General features: G+C 43.9%; 1 protein-coding gene across 1 annotated transcript in view; it reads right to left on the minus strand.

Moving 5' to 3' along the window:
- Positions 1-3094: 3094 nt before the first annotated feature.
- The window catches only part of TRIM66 (tripartite motif containing 66), a gene marked incomplete at its 5' end in the record, with an annotated part of 54468 nt that continues 43346 nt past the window's right edge, over positions 3095-14216 (minus strand). The window contains 8 exons of the mRNA XM_015421735.1: positions 3095-3291; positions 3948-4166; positions 5554-5706; positions 6839-6913; positions 7385-7517; positions 8634-8950; positions 11120-11294; positions 13532-13592. Coding sequence (XP_015277221.1) covers positions 3232-3291; positions 3948-4166; positions 5554-5706; positions 6839-6913; positions 7385-7517; positions 8634-8950; positions 11120-11294; positions 13532-13592 — 1193 coding nt within the window. The remainder of the gene's footprint in view (positions 3292-3947; positions 4167-5553; positions 5707-6838; positions 6914-7384; positions 7518-8633; positions 8951-11119; positions 11295-13531; positions 13593-14216) is intronic.

Raw genomic sequence — 14216 nt, forward strand, 5'->3', positions numbered from 1 at the left:
GAATCTCAGAGCGGCTTACAAACTCCTTTCCCTTCCCCTCCCCACAACAGACACCTTGTGAGTTAGGAGGGGCTGAGAGAGCTCTGACAGAAACTGCTCTTTTTCCAGAACAGCTGTGACAGAACTACGGCTTGCCCAAGGTCATCCAGCATGTGCGAGTGGAGGAGTGGGGAATCAAACCCGGTTCTCCCAGATTAGAGTCCGTGCACTTATCCACTACACCAAACTGGCTCTCCTCCTCAATTAATTATTCATTCAATGTTCAAACAAGCAGAGCATTCAAGTATGCAGTGTTTATCTTGAAACAGGGAGAGCCACTTTCAAATGGTTGTTCAGCCTCATAGCTTCATAATTTACCGGGTGGCTTTGATCCTGTCAGTCTCAGGTATAAATACACTCCAGCATTGTATAATTTAGCCCAAAGTTGATATCTGAGCAACTGAGGTTGGGAAATCAGAGCAGATCAACCAGTAATACCAAGCTTGAAAAACTCCTGTGGATGGCAGAATTTGGGGAGCAGAGGGAGCTCACTGGAGATATGATGTGATGTCCTCTCCAGGACAAAGGTCAGTTCCTCCAACTCCTCCATTTCTCCTCCCCCACCTTTTTCTCTAACCTTACATCACCTGTAGGCTTTTGCATGCCTGTGTTCGGTATGTCATACTAACCCTTTGTTTCTGAATGTCTGCGCTGGTATGACCAGCTACGGTCCACTTATGTTCCACTCAATCTAAAAACCTCTCAAATATTTCAGGCTTTTCTCAGTGTTAAGGAGAAAAATCCAATATGAAGACCAATAGGCGGATGCCAGCTAACCGAAGTACTATCCATCTCCCAATCCCCACCTGGGCTCGGGAATTTAGCATCTTTACAGGTAATAATCAGTTTCGCCTAACCTCTGTGGTACATCATAGATCGACCGAAGTACTATCCCTCTCCCAATCCCCAACTGGGCTCAGGAATTTAGCGTCTTTACAGGTAATAATCAGCCTCGCCTAACCTCTGTGGTACATCATAGATCAAACAAAAGTCCTAGAGAATCTACTCTCCACAGCTACTGTAGGACTTTAGTCTCTCCTAGGGTCAGGTCACACGGACATTTAGTGCGGGCTTCGCTGCTGATCCCTCGCGCATTAAAGTTTCCTGTTCATATTGGCAAACCCGCCTCCTGCACCGAAGCGGGCTGAGTCCTGCGGTTTCCGCTCTTTTTATCCGCATTTTCTGACACCCGTTGGAACAGGTGTTTTCCGATATCTCGCGCTTTGTATCTGCGGTTTTGGTATCTGGACAGCAATCCGCCGTGACCGCGCTACCCTCCCCCCTTCCCCCTTTTTTGTGCTTCCAGTTTAAGTTATGCGCATGTGCAAACAGGCGCTAGCTTTTATTTTGGTCTTCTTAGTTAGTATATATGCCCAAGCGCATGCGCAGGTTTTTTTTTAAAAAAAACAAACCCGCGCCGTCACGGGGACGGCGCGCTGTGTGATCAGTACTTCACGCAAGTGAAGCGGAAGACAGAGGGACCGTCTGACCACCTCCACGCGATCTAAAATGTCGCGGATAGAAGAACTGCGGGAAAACTAGCGCGGTAAGAGGTCCGTGTGACCGCGGCCCTAGACTCTGTGGTGTACTACAGAGCCCAACCTATGAACCAGCCATTTCCTCCACAGAAACTGCTTTCTGTAGATGGATATCAGTTTTTATGCCAGGAGAACTGTAGGCTACACCGATGGGTTGGTAGCCTTAGGAAAGATTATGCAGGAAATCATGGCTTTCAGAAGCAAGCTTGATAGTCCTTGCAGCTCAAGATAATCATGCCTGGAATGATAGCCAGAAGATAAGCAGGAAAAGAGAGCTTAACAGTTTGTTTGTTTGTTTTCCCCAGGTGAATTGTTTATTATACATTAGCAAACATTTTAGACAACATCTTTTTCTACAGTATTTATGTCAGTCAATATTAAAATGGACAACAGGAAGATCTTGCCAATAATTCTATACACTCTCACTTACAGTGTTATCTATTATAACATCATATCTACTTTATTTGATACATTCATATAGACTGTGCTTAGAACCTTTTATTATTTACAGGAAATGAAGCCTAACTGTGATATTACTAGGGACTTAAGCAATTTTGATTTTTTGAATGGCCAAATGAAAACCAAGCAATGTTAAGATCACCCTATGTCGCCCTTTTTTTCCCTTTTCAGTATTTCAATTGAGCTTAGGAATGAGGCTAACAGAAGTAAAGGAATGCCAGAGTGGAAAGAATGTGGCACGGCTGAAATGTCACAGTGAAATTTTGTGATCAGGACAGGGTGTAAGGGATAAGAACGTGAGGTCTTCTATTGACTGAAACAACCGTATCCTTATAGTTAGTCTGCATGAGATCTTCTTGCCCTTAAAATCTGACACTTTAAAGTTCAAATGACAGGGTAAGGGGGAAAAGTCCCTGAAAAAGCAAATTTGATGCACCATGTTTTTTAAAAAAATCTGTAGCAGGATCACTCTTGCGGTCATGCAGACGGATGAGCTCCAGAATCAACCCCAATCCGCAGTGCATCCAGACTGACATAGGCTGGACACAGGAATGGTCTCAGCTTGCTGGTGACATCAGATGAGCATCCAGCCCACTTAAGAAATATTGAACCATTTCAGCACCTGGTTATCCTCTAGTCCCTGTGAGAGATGAAGGCACCAGATATCACTTCCAGAACAAAGGAAGTACATTCCGTATACACTTCTGTCACTTTATGGAGCTTGGTGGTGCATTCCTCATACTAGATATATTTTGAATTAATGTCATTCAGTATAGACAACAACAGACTTAAATACCGCTACCTAGGATAAAATGGTTACATTTAAATCTGATATCAATATGTATGGAACATGATAACAGTACTAGATGGTTATGTTAGTTATGATCTATGACGTGAAACGACTGTATGAAATAATCTTAAAACCAGAATAACAAATGTCCTATTTTTATTAATAGTCGCTGTTGCAAATGACCAAAACATTAGTGTAAATACAAATCATTGGGCAGAATGGATAGTGGGGGATAGATTAAAAATGTAATCTCCCCAAAGGGTCTCGAAGTAAAGTTGGTCAGTCACGGGTGTGAAATTCAGGTGAAATATCTAAGTTCTTATATTTCCTCCCACATTTTTATGACTGTCAGTTATCGTGATTGATATTTTGGGTTCTTCACAGCATACCCAGCACCAGTGCAGATCACACCTGAGAAAGTCCTTTAGCTGGCCAAAACATCGGTCTTTTCGTTTTTTCACTTTCCTGCATACAAAGGAAACAAAGCATAAAAAGCTAGAAGATACAGCCTTCTCAAATATTATTTTACACAGTCTTCTCTTGGCAAAATAGCTAGGTGGCTTGGGATAACTTCACTTATTCGCCCCTTTTTTCTCACAGACAGATATATATCACTGATCATGGAGATCATCTTGGAATTCATCTTATAGAAAGGACCAGCCTTATCTCACCCAGACTGGACAGCATATTCCCATGTATTTTGTCAAGGTTTTAGGTTTCCCTTGCTCAAAAGCCAGTCAAATCCGACTCTAGGGTTACGGTGCTCATCTCCGTTTCCAAGTCGAAGAACCAGCACTGTCCAAAGACATTTCCGTGGTCATGTCGCCGGCTTGACTAAACACCAAGGCACACGGAATGCTGTTACCTTCCCACTGAAGTGGTACCTATTTATCTACTTGCAATTTCTTGCTTTCGAACTGCTAGGTTGACAGGAGCTGGAACTAGAGATGGGAGCTCACTCTGTCATGCGGCACACTCGGGTCTCGAACTGCTGAACTACCGACCTTCCAGCCTGCAGCTCAGCGTCTTAACCACTTGAGTCACTGCAGCTTTACAAGGCTTTACACCTGCATAAAGTGTGGCCTCTTTGCAAACAAGTGTTTTTGCTTTTGCATTCTTACAGCATGCCGTCGCCTTCTTTTGGGCTGGATACACTCTTGTCTGTATGATGGCCAATGGAATCCCTTGGAGGATACTTGGCTATTCTCATGCTCCACTTCTTCTGAATCAGAATCATCTTGCTGCACCAAGGAGAAATGCTTTTCTGGGTAAATGTCTTTCAGCTTGCTTTCAAAGAATATTTCCAGGCATCGTCCAGCCTCAGCAACTTCTGAATCAGGCTACAAGGAAAAGCACCACAAAATATTCGGACAGTGCGTTGTTCACTGGTTAAGACCTGCTTTCTCTCTTGCTACGAACAGGACCCTCTTGATTTTCTATTGCACCTCCTAGATCTTATGTACTTTACCCTCTGTCTACTCTCATTGTCTCTATTGTATAGTCACTGCTGACAATGCTAATTATTAGAAATTTGGAAGTCATTATCACTAAGCTGTTAGGATGTAGGATGCAGGCAGACAATATTAACTCAACTGTTCCTTGTGATTACTTTATAGTTGCAGAGCAATGTCTCTATTCTTACAACCAGGGCTTTTTTTGTAGAAAAAGCCCAGCAGGAACTCATTAGCATAATAGGCCACACCCAACAGCAGACACTCATTAGCATATTAGGTCACACCCTCGACAGCACAGCACATTAGCATATTAGGCCGCACCCCCCATGTTACCAGAAGTGTGGTCATCCAGCCACACCCACCTTTTGCTTCTTATTCTGTTTACTTTGTTGTCAATACCCTAGGCTTTTTTTGTAGCAGGAACTTCTTTGCATGTTAGGCCACACACCCCTAATGTAGCCTATCCTAATGAGTTTCTGCTGTTGGGTATTATTCTAATGAGTTCCTGCTGGGTGTGGCCAACTCAGGAGCCAGCCGGAACTCCATTCCTGTGCGTTCCTGCCCAAAAATACCCCTGCTTACAACTGTTTCCTGCGCCCCAGACTCCACATGCCCATACCTCATTTTCATGGATTAATCAAAGGCATTAAAGAGTTTCACAGGACGCTATGGATGGGTTTTCCCTGCAAGCAGTGTTCCCTCTAAGCTGAGTTAGTGTGAGCTAGCTCACAGTTTTTTAGCCTCCAGCTTACACATTTTTGTCTTAGCTCAGGAAGGATGGCTCCAGAGCAAACTAATTCATGCAGTAGCCAAGTGGCTCGCTCACAACTTTAATGCCAGTAGCTCACAAAGGAGAATTTTTGCTCACAGGACTCCACAGCTTAGAGGGATCATTGCCTGCATGTTAGGTCATAAGCAGTCAAGGTTCAACATTCATTTTGCAAAGTCTCCGCTTTTCAGAATCATTCATAACTTTTACATATCTCTCAGTGTAAAGCCCAAACCAGGTGCCAGTCTGTTTGCCCAGGGTGCATCTGTCCCCATGATGATGATAATAATAATAATAATAAGCTTCTGTCAACTACAGCTCAGTAGCTATCTTGCCTTTTTAAAAATATACTCTGTAACCAGTTTGACAGCCCCACGTTGGGACCCTTCAAAACTGGTTTAAAAAACAAGATCTCAAATTAAAATATTCCATAGTAAGGGGAGGGGGAGTCTTTGCAATGGTGATGCTACCGTATGTGCTACTTTCTGAACCGCAGATATTTACATAGTTGAATGTTGCACAGTTCCAGAACATGAGGCGCACATCTGCTACCAGCTCCTCAGAGGTGGAGTAGTGGAATTTGTTCTTTTTTTGGAGTTTTTTCCGGATAATGGACAAGTCCATAGGCCTTTTGATGATCTGATAATAATGACGAGCCTATCAAGGAAGAAAGACAAAGGATTAGAATACCGATCATCACGACAGTCCCGCATGCCTCTAAAAATTCCTGTGAAGCAGGCCACTGTTTTCTTCACATTACAAATAAAACAATGAGTGAAACTTTAAAGAGCAATGACAAGCAGAGTATATGCAGGGACTCCTAAGCGAAGAACTGTCTATCTAACAGGCACCAGGAAAAAAGAAGAAAAGAGGCCTTTTTTGCCTTAAAAGAGGAGGCTGAAAGGGCACAGGAAAGCGGTCACTCTATTTATGACTAAAGCCCAGGGCTCTTTTTTTTTAAGCCCAGCAGGAACTCGTTAGCATAATAGGCCACACCCCTGACAAGTAGCCACACACAGAGAGGTTTTGACTGTAGTGGGTATGGCCAACTCTGAAGCCAGCCGGCATTCCGTTCCTGTGCGTTCCTGCCCCAAAATAGCCCTGCTGAAGCCTTACAACTAAAGATGTGGGATCTCTCCTGTGAAAGAACCTCCCCAGTCAGGAAAAAAGCCCACAGTCTGCAGTCACTCTCATCATCATGTGAGAATCCCTTTTCAGCTTGTGTGAATAAAATTCATGTTCACTCTCAACCCTAAGATAAGATTATTTTATGGCATGATGATACCTACCAACCATTTCACTGCAAGAGGCAAACTAGTGCCTGCCAAATCAACAGGATTGTTTCCAGAGATCATTTTGGGGGGGAACACGGGGAACGCAGTTCCGCCAGGCGAGGTGCAGGGGGGGGCACATGACGAAGCCCCGCCCCCTGCTTCTGGCTGCCCCGCTTCCAGCCCTCATTCAGCCAGGAGGAGGCAGGAGAAGAGGGAGGGTAAGTTGCTTCCTCCCCGCCTCTCCCCACCCCTGCCTGCCTGGGGCCAGGGAGGGCCTGGGCAGGGCTTCCTTGCACTCCCGGTGGCCTTGCAGGTCCACTGCCGGGCCCCTGATGTCAGGGGGTGTGGCATATGCTAATGAGTTATGCTAATGAGTTCCCCTAGCTCTTTTTCTACGAAATGACCCCTGATTGTTTCATAGAAATACAGTGCAGACTAGGATAGGGAGAAGACAGAAGATTAAAGAGATTTCCAGAATGGTTTTTGTTGTTGTTTTGACTTTGTGTAATACTTACTAGGGGGCTTACTGGTTCATGGAATGGTAGGCTCAGGCTATTGCAGAACAGTGAAAGTACCAGTTTCTCACACTTCTGTAAAACAAAGGTTGACAATTCATTTTTTTTAATTAGCTGTGTCAATGCCTATTTGTGTTAAGAGCTTTTGCTAAGGTAATTTATCTCTCAATGTTCCTACTCCATGTTCTAACTAATCCAGCCAAAATTAATGGGACAATAGCTAGTTTGGGCTTGACTGTGTTTTGTATCTTGATTCCACTCATTTTGAAGGTATTTCAGAACGTAGGAAGTCACGATATCAAAATATGAGAAAGAAGTCACAAGATTAATTGAACAAGCAGAAGTAATGTATACTCTCCAAACACGGCTGTGTGGAATTCTCCCTGAGCTGCCCTAACAGGTTTGCCACAGATGGAGTTCGCTGCATTTAGTTTGCCTTTTTATTCCAGGGGGTGATTCCTGGCTCATGTACCCCGTTCTTCACTGGAGAAGAAAAGAGGCTTTGTCATTCCTTGTCGATATCCCTTTACTGAAATCTTGACTTACCTTCTGGTCATAGTCATCAAGGACAAAAGGTGCTCTTGCACACATTAGTGTGTTGCCGTAGCGTGTGTTTTCACAGTCATATCCCACCTCTGGCTTCTCGACATTGCGGCAAAGTGTACATACCCATTCCCCTCTGAAACACAGAAACAAAACACAACCGCAGATTGTTGCTATAGGTGACTGGACACTTGTAAAGAACACGTGGGCACTCAATGAAATCGCTGAGCAGTAGGGTTGGAACGGATAAAAGGAAGTACTTCTTCACCCAAAGAGTGATTAACACATGGAATTCACTGCCACAGGAGGTGGTGGCAGCATACAATCAAGAGGGAATGCGATAAACATATGGAGCACCATCAGTGGCTATTAGCCACAAGGTATAGATAGGAATTCTCAGTCTGGGGCAAGTGATGCTCTGTATTCTTGGTGCTTGGGGGGGGGGCAATAGTGGGAGGGCTTCTAGCCCCACTGCTGGACCTCCTGACGGCACCTGGTGTTTTTGGCCACTGTGTGACAGAGTGTTGGACTGGATGGCCTGATCCAACATTGTCTTCTCTTATGTTCCAGAAATGAATCTCTCCCTATATATAATTGAATAGTGGGTGCCAAAGTTCTAATTCTAAAATGCACTCCCTTAGTGTATGGCTGATGGCACTGCTCCTCAGCATATATCGCCACCAATCAGAAGGCAAAGCCCGGGTCCCGCCCACACCACAACTGCTGCGACAACCTGGTCTTTTGCATATGGAAGCTGATTGGACTTCACTCCATTCCACACCTCAAACTCCCCCCCCCCCGCAAGGCAGTTGGAATGTCAGTTGCATATGGAACCTGCTGTATTCTGGTGGTGTGCAGGTCCCAGGTTCATGTTTTAAAAGCAGACTGACACTGTTTGCCCAAAGCCAGAGCACTCTCCCAGGGCCTCTTTCTAGATCCCGTTGTATTTATTTCCACAACGGGCCTTATTTCTAGTAAAACAATAAACCATAAAAATGCATGCCTGCAATACATTTGGGGTGGAACCATTGGACTAAAGAAACCTCGGGGGAAACATGCAGAAAGAATGGAAAGACAATCAAGCTCTGAAGAAGCTCCAAAAGAATCCATTGAACAAAGGCATCCAAACCAAGGCAATAAGGCTTTCTGCAAGAAGCCACAGTTTATGACCAAAAAAGTGGGTTGTGAAAGTCCCAGATACTCTATACATGCTTTAAAAGGAACAGATATTGCCTGTTCTGTGTGCACTCACACAGGAAAGCTGAGCAAGGCCGGAACGTGGCATGAGAGGTGATACACCTTTGGGCAGTAATCACAGCACAGCAGTTCTCCTCCATTCAGGCAAACAGCACAGAAGTCCTCATTCTCGATAGGGCTGTCCTCCTGGGGAAGCACAGCTTTCTTCAGACTGTTACTGAGCCTATGATCTACAGGAGGAGGTAATGCGTGCTCTGTTGGTTGGCTTGAAGGGATTCTTTGGCCCCCTGTCTTCTCAGGCTTGGCATTTAGTCCTTTATTAGGTGGGTTTCCTTGACTGACCTGGGCATTAGGTGAATGTCCTTGATTGACCTTGGAAGAAAAGTAAAATTCAGTTTTAAAGGAAGATAATCAGAATGCAGAAGCTTAAATGTAGTGAATAAATACTTCCAATAATATTGTCTAGACAATTTATATCCCAGCTTTCTGACATTAGAATGGCACACATAATTAGGGATAGGCACAAACCTAAAAAATCCTGTTTGGTTTGGGGTGCCTCCAAACGGAGCCAAAAGGCCCCCGCCTGAACCGAGACAGTCCAGTGAGTTCAGTTCCTCCTTCCTCCCAGCCATGGCAAGCTGCAGCCGGGAGAGAGGGGGGATCACCCAGAAAGGGTTAAATGGTTAGATTTAACCTGTCTATTTCACTTCTGCCCCCTGCTTTGAAGCTCATGGCCATTTAAACTTAACAGCAGGGCGGGATGCAACCATCAGCTGTTAGGTTTAAATGGCTGGCAACCATTTCACCAGTCCATTTCGCTTCCCCCCACTTCAAAGCAGGGGGAACCGAAACCAACTGCTAAAATGGTTTGCAGCCATTTAAACCTAACAGCTCAGCTGTGGACTGCTCAGCGGTTATGTGTAAATGGCCACAAACAGCCAAACCAAACCAGAGAAATGTCTGGTAGATGTTTGGGGAAGGCACCTTCCCTGAACATTAGTTTGGGGGCTCTGAACCAGCCCAAATTTGTACCAAATTTTGGCTTGTGAGCCGGTTCATGCCCATCCCTACACATGATATCGCATGTGGGATTAAAGTATTATAAAGTGATAATACAATCTTTAAAAAATCTAAATATCTAAAGCAGAAGAAGAATAAAAATAATAAGAACACCAATAATATGAAGATGTCCAGTATAATCTATATTGTCCCCAGTTACGTTACAATACGTTACAATTTAATCGATTACTCAGTAATGATTGCATCAGTCATTCAGAAAAATAATTGATTTTGCAATTTGAACATTGCTGGGCAGAGTGGATGATGGGCCTTTCAGGACACTTCCTAGTGTGCCAGATATAATGGCAAGTAACTTTCCCATCACATCTAACACACAGGATTCTCTGTTTTGAATTAATCATGGTTTAGAAAGATCTTGATTTACATTCCATATGGAGCTTGAACTGAAAGAAAGCAATGTGTTACTGAATAACCAATAAGGCAAGTACTTCGGTCAATGCTTGGAAATCCCTTGTCCTAGAAAACTGATGTGACTAAAGAACACTGTATAAGTGCTGTATAGGGATGTACATTCGGTTTGGCCAAGCCAATTAAGAATCCAAATAATGTCTATACAGCATTATGTGGCGTGGCCGAATACCAAATCAGATTCTCTGATCTGATTCGGCTGGCTGAATAGGGCATCCCCACATACTGCCGAATCCATTCTGAATTTATTCAGGGATCCCAAAGCGGACAGGGAAAAGATCTCAGACGCTTCTGCCTAACAGAGGGGCCAGTGCGCCAGCCCACCGGTCAGGCAGACACACCTGAGATCCATTCCTTCCCCTCTCCCCCTTCCCTTCACCTTGCCTCCAAGTGGGGTGAAGGGAATTGGGGGAGAGAAAGGGAATCCAGGTGCTTCTGCATGACAGAGGGGCCAGTGCGCCAGCCCACCTGTCAGGCAGACACACCTGAGATCCATTCTCTTCCCTCTCCCCCTTCCCTTCACCTCACCTCCTCTCTGGAGTTTGCCTTCCCTTCGACGATGGAAGCGTGCAGTCCCGCCCCCCAACTAGGGGTATCATTCCAGGGCTCTACTGGTAGCAGGAGCTCATTTACATATTAGCCACACACCCCTAGTGTAGCCAATCCTCTAAGAGCTTACAGAGCTCTTCTTACTGGGGCTACTGTAAGCTCTTGGAGGATTGGCTACACTAGGGGGGTGTGGCCTAATATGCAAAGGAGCTCCTGCTACCAGTAGAGCCCTGAATACCCTATGGGGACAGTCCCCATAGGGTATAATTGAGCTGAATTAATTTGGCTATACCAATAATTTCCCAAAGCCCAGTATTTGCTGATATTTTTCAGGTTTGGGATATCCAAACCTGAAAAATACCTTCCTTTTTTTTTTCTTTTTTTTTGGGTGCACACCCCTAGTGCATTGCCGGAGAAAAATCTAGTGACCAAGATCATCAAATTCAAATTTATATCTGCATAGGTGGAAGGAAGGCAGACAGCAATCAAACCAGATGCGTTTACCTTAATAGCCTTCCTTGAAGACTGACAGCCGCATTCAATTATCAGCAGGAAAGTCCCATCGTGTTCATTCTTCTGTGGCTGCAGTTTGAATACTGGAAGCTCTCCAGATTCAGATGTGCATATCTTCAGTCGCTCCAGGCGCACGTAAGGGACCTTCACCTCTTTGGCACAAGCTCTAAAAGCAATCGAACTGAATGTTAAGTATTATCTTTTCAATTGACCTTTATTGGTGGTGGAAAGCGCTATCAAGTCACAGCCAACTTATGGCAATCCCATAGGGTTTTAAGGCAAGAGATGTTCAGAGATGGTTCACTATTGCCCTTCTCTGTGTCATGATCCTGGTATCCCTCGGCGGTCTCCCATCCAATACTAACCAGAGCCAACCCTGCTTAGCTTCTGAGATCTGACAAGATCGAGTTAGCCTGGGCTATCCAGGTCAGGGCCTTTATTATTGACCTTTATTTAAAAGGTAAAGGTTCCCTTGCTCGAAAGCCAGTCGAGTCCGACTCTAGGGATGCGGTGCTCATCTCCGTTTCAAAGCCAAAGAGCCAGCGCTGTCCGAAGACGTTTCCATGGTCATGTGGCCGGCATGACTAAACACCAACGCGCACGGAACGCTGTTACCTTCCCACCAAAGTGGTACTTATTTATCTACTTGCAATTTCTTGCTTTCGAACTGCTAGGTTGGCAGGAGCTGGGGCCAGAGACGGGAGCTCACTCCATCATGCGGCACACTCGGGTCTCGAACTGCTGAACTACCGACCTTCCACAGACTGCAGTTCAGCGTCTTAACCACTTGAGCCACCGCAGCTCCTTTATTTATTACCTTTATTACCAACATATAATTTGACAGGCTAGCTTGTCTTTTTATACAGCTGATCAAAATGCTCTAATATGATTTTGTTAATACATTTGACATTTCAAGTATGGAGTCTGATACTTTAGCATTTAGAAGCTCCAATCCTAGCTAAGAGATTGTTGCGTGCTGCTACATATAAGGATTTCCTCATACTAATTCCCCATTACTGCCAGATTTATAGTGAGGATTTATAGTGCCACTCAAAAGTTAGATCCATACATGATCTCTGTCTTGCAAGGGCACCACAGACGCAACCCCTGATACAGAATGCTGTTGTTGTTTTTTAAATAAACAAAGTATGCAAGGCACACATTCATGAAAAATGACCTGGAGATATCAGGGCAATCTTAATTATAGTGCCATATTCATAAAGTTCTGAAACTATGGGTTAGAGCAACCAGCGTACCAGAGAAAAAGGAAGGAGGGGGGTCCCCTTTGACAACCAACAAGTCTATTTTGTGGACCATAGGAAAAATCCATGTAGGATAGTGGTTGTAGCAAGGAGAGGAATTTGGTAATATAGAAGGAAAATGCTGGCTGGATTCAATGCTACATTTCATTGTTAAGTGAATCACTGATTGCTATATTCTTGTCAACAGTTACACATTCTGGCAATTACTAAACCATGATGGAAACCTCATTTCAAATTCTGTCACAGTGTGGCTGATCAGCAGCTTGTTGCCCTACACAAGTCACTGTCTCTCAGCCTCAGTTATTCATTTGTCATGTGGTGATAATAAGATCAATCTATCTTCCAGAGTAGTTGTGAGTATGATCTGATGGGTGTCAAGCATTTGAAACAGTCAGAAGACATGTTGTATGAATAGTAGGCCTTGAGTTGGCTCCAAAGGACCTTGAACAGAACTCTGCTCAGAGAATAAATCTTTCTCACCTTCCCTTTCTACCACATTGCACAAAATTGTTCCATAATTCCCAGGGGAACCTTTGGAACAGTAGAAGATGTGATGTGGGAGTATTCAGTGGAAAAGAGGAAACTGGCAAAATGTCTCTAATCTCCACATGAGCGGAATTGCTTGTCTACTCAAGGAAGACTTTGGGTCCAATCCATTATTATTCTTTGAGGTTTAAAAAGAGATATTAAATAACCATAGGATTGGTTTTTAGGGTCATGGAACTAAAAATGGATAAAGGAGTCTACACATCTGCTGCTACATTTTAACTTTCTGTATGAACATAGAACTATGCCAGCATCTAAGTCTGTAAAGTGTGTTACTACTTAACCACCACAGACAGAGGTATTGAAGAGAAGGTTGTAGTCTTACAGCACATTATTTTTGTTTAAGATTGTAGTATGAAATCATTTTCTAAGTATTAAAAGTAATTGGTTTTTGACACTTTTGTCAAATTGAGTTACTTCAGTTTATTTGAGATTACTGCAAAAATAAATGCAATTTTTATTTTTTAAATTATTGTTATTGTTTTTATGATTCTATTATAGCAAAAATAAATGCAATCTATTTTTCTTTGCGGGCAAAAAGTCACTGTATTAATACAACAAGGCTATGTCTTAATTTTTTATGAATGTTGATTACCTATTGTTCTGATTACTTTTAATTTCCGTTTCAAAATGTTCCTTTTCACAGTTACGGCAATCTGGAAGAGAAGAAAAATGAATAAGCTACAAGTGATCCTATCCACATCAAGAGACAGTAAATCTCAGAAACCAAACTGCTCCTCTCACACTTTCAAACCACTATGGGAAAAAATGGATTATTCGCATCTGTAAATTTTCAGTCTGATTCAATGTCCTCACATCAGACTTGGGCCCTGCAAAACAGGATGTACAATTTGAGTATTTTAAGACCCATAAAGAGTGACTTAGGCCCCTGCCACCAGTGTCCCCTCTAAGCTGAGTTAGTGTGAGCCGGCTCACAGATTTTTAGCCTCCGGCTCACAGATTTTTGTCTTAGCTCAGGCAGGATGGCTCCAGAGCTGACTAATTTATGCAGTAGCCAAACTGCTCATTCACAACTTTAATACCCGTGGCTTCCAAAGTAGATTTTTTGCTCACAAGATTCCACAGCTTAGAGGGAACATTGCCTGCCACACAGCAGAAAAAAACACGGCCAAAGTGTGGCTTTTTAGAGCCACACCAAAAGAGACACACGGCGGCGGGATCACACAGATCCCCTGAGCCGCCGCACAGTTGCTCCCCGGCATGATCAGATGCCGGGGAGGAAGCCACTGATGGGAGACCGAGGCAACCGGCTGCGCATG

Source organism: Gekko japonicus, unplaced genomic scaffold (assembly GCF_001447785.1).
Source record: "Gekko japonicus isolate JY-2015 unplaced genomic scaffold, Gekko_japonicus_V1.1 scaffold3462, whole genome shotgun sequence".
Lineage (NCBI taxonomy): Eukaryota > Metazoa > Chordata > Lepidosauria > Squamata > Gekkonidae > Gekko > Gekko japonicus.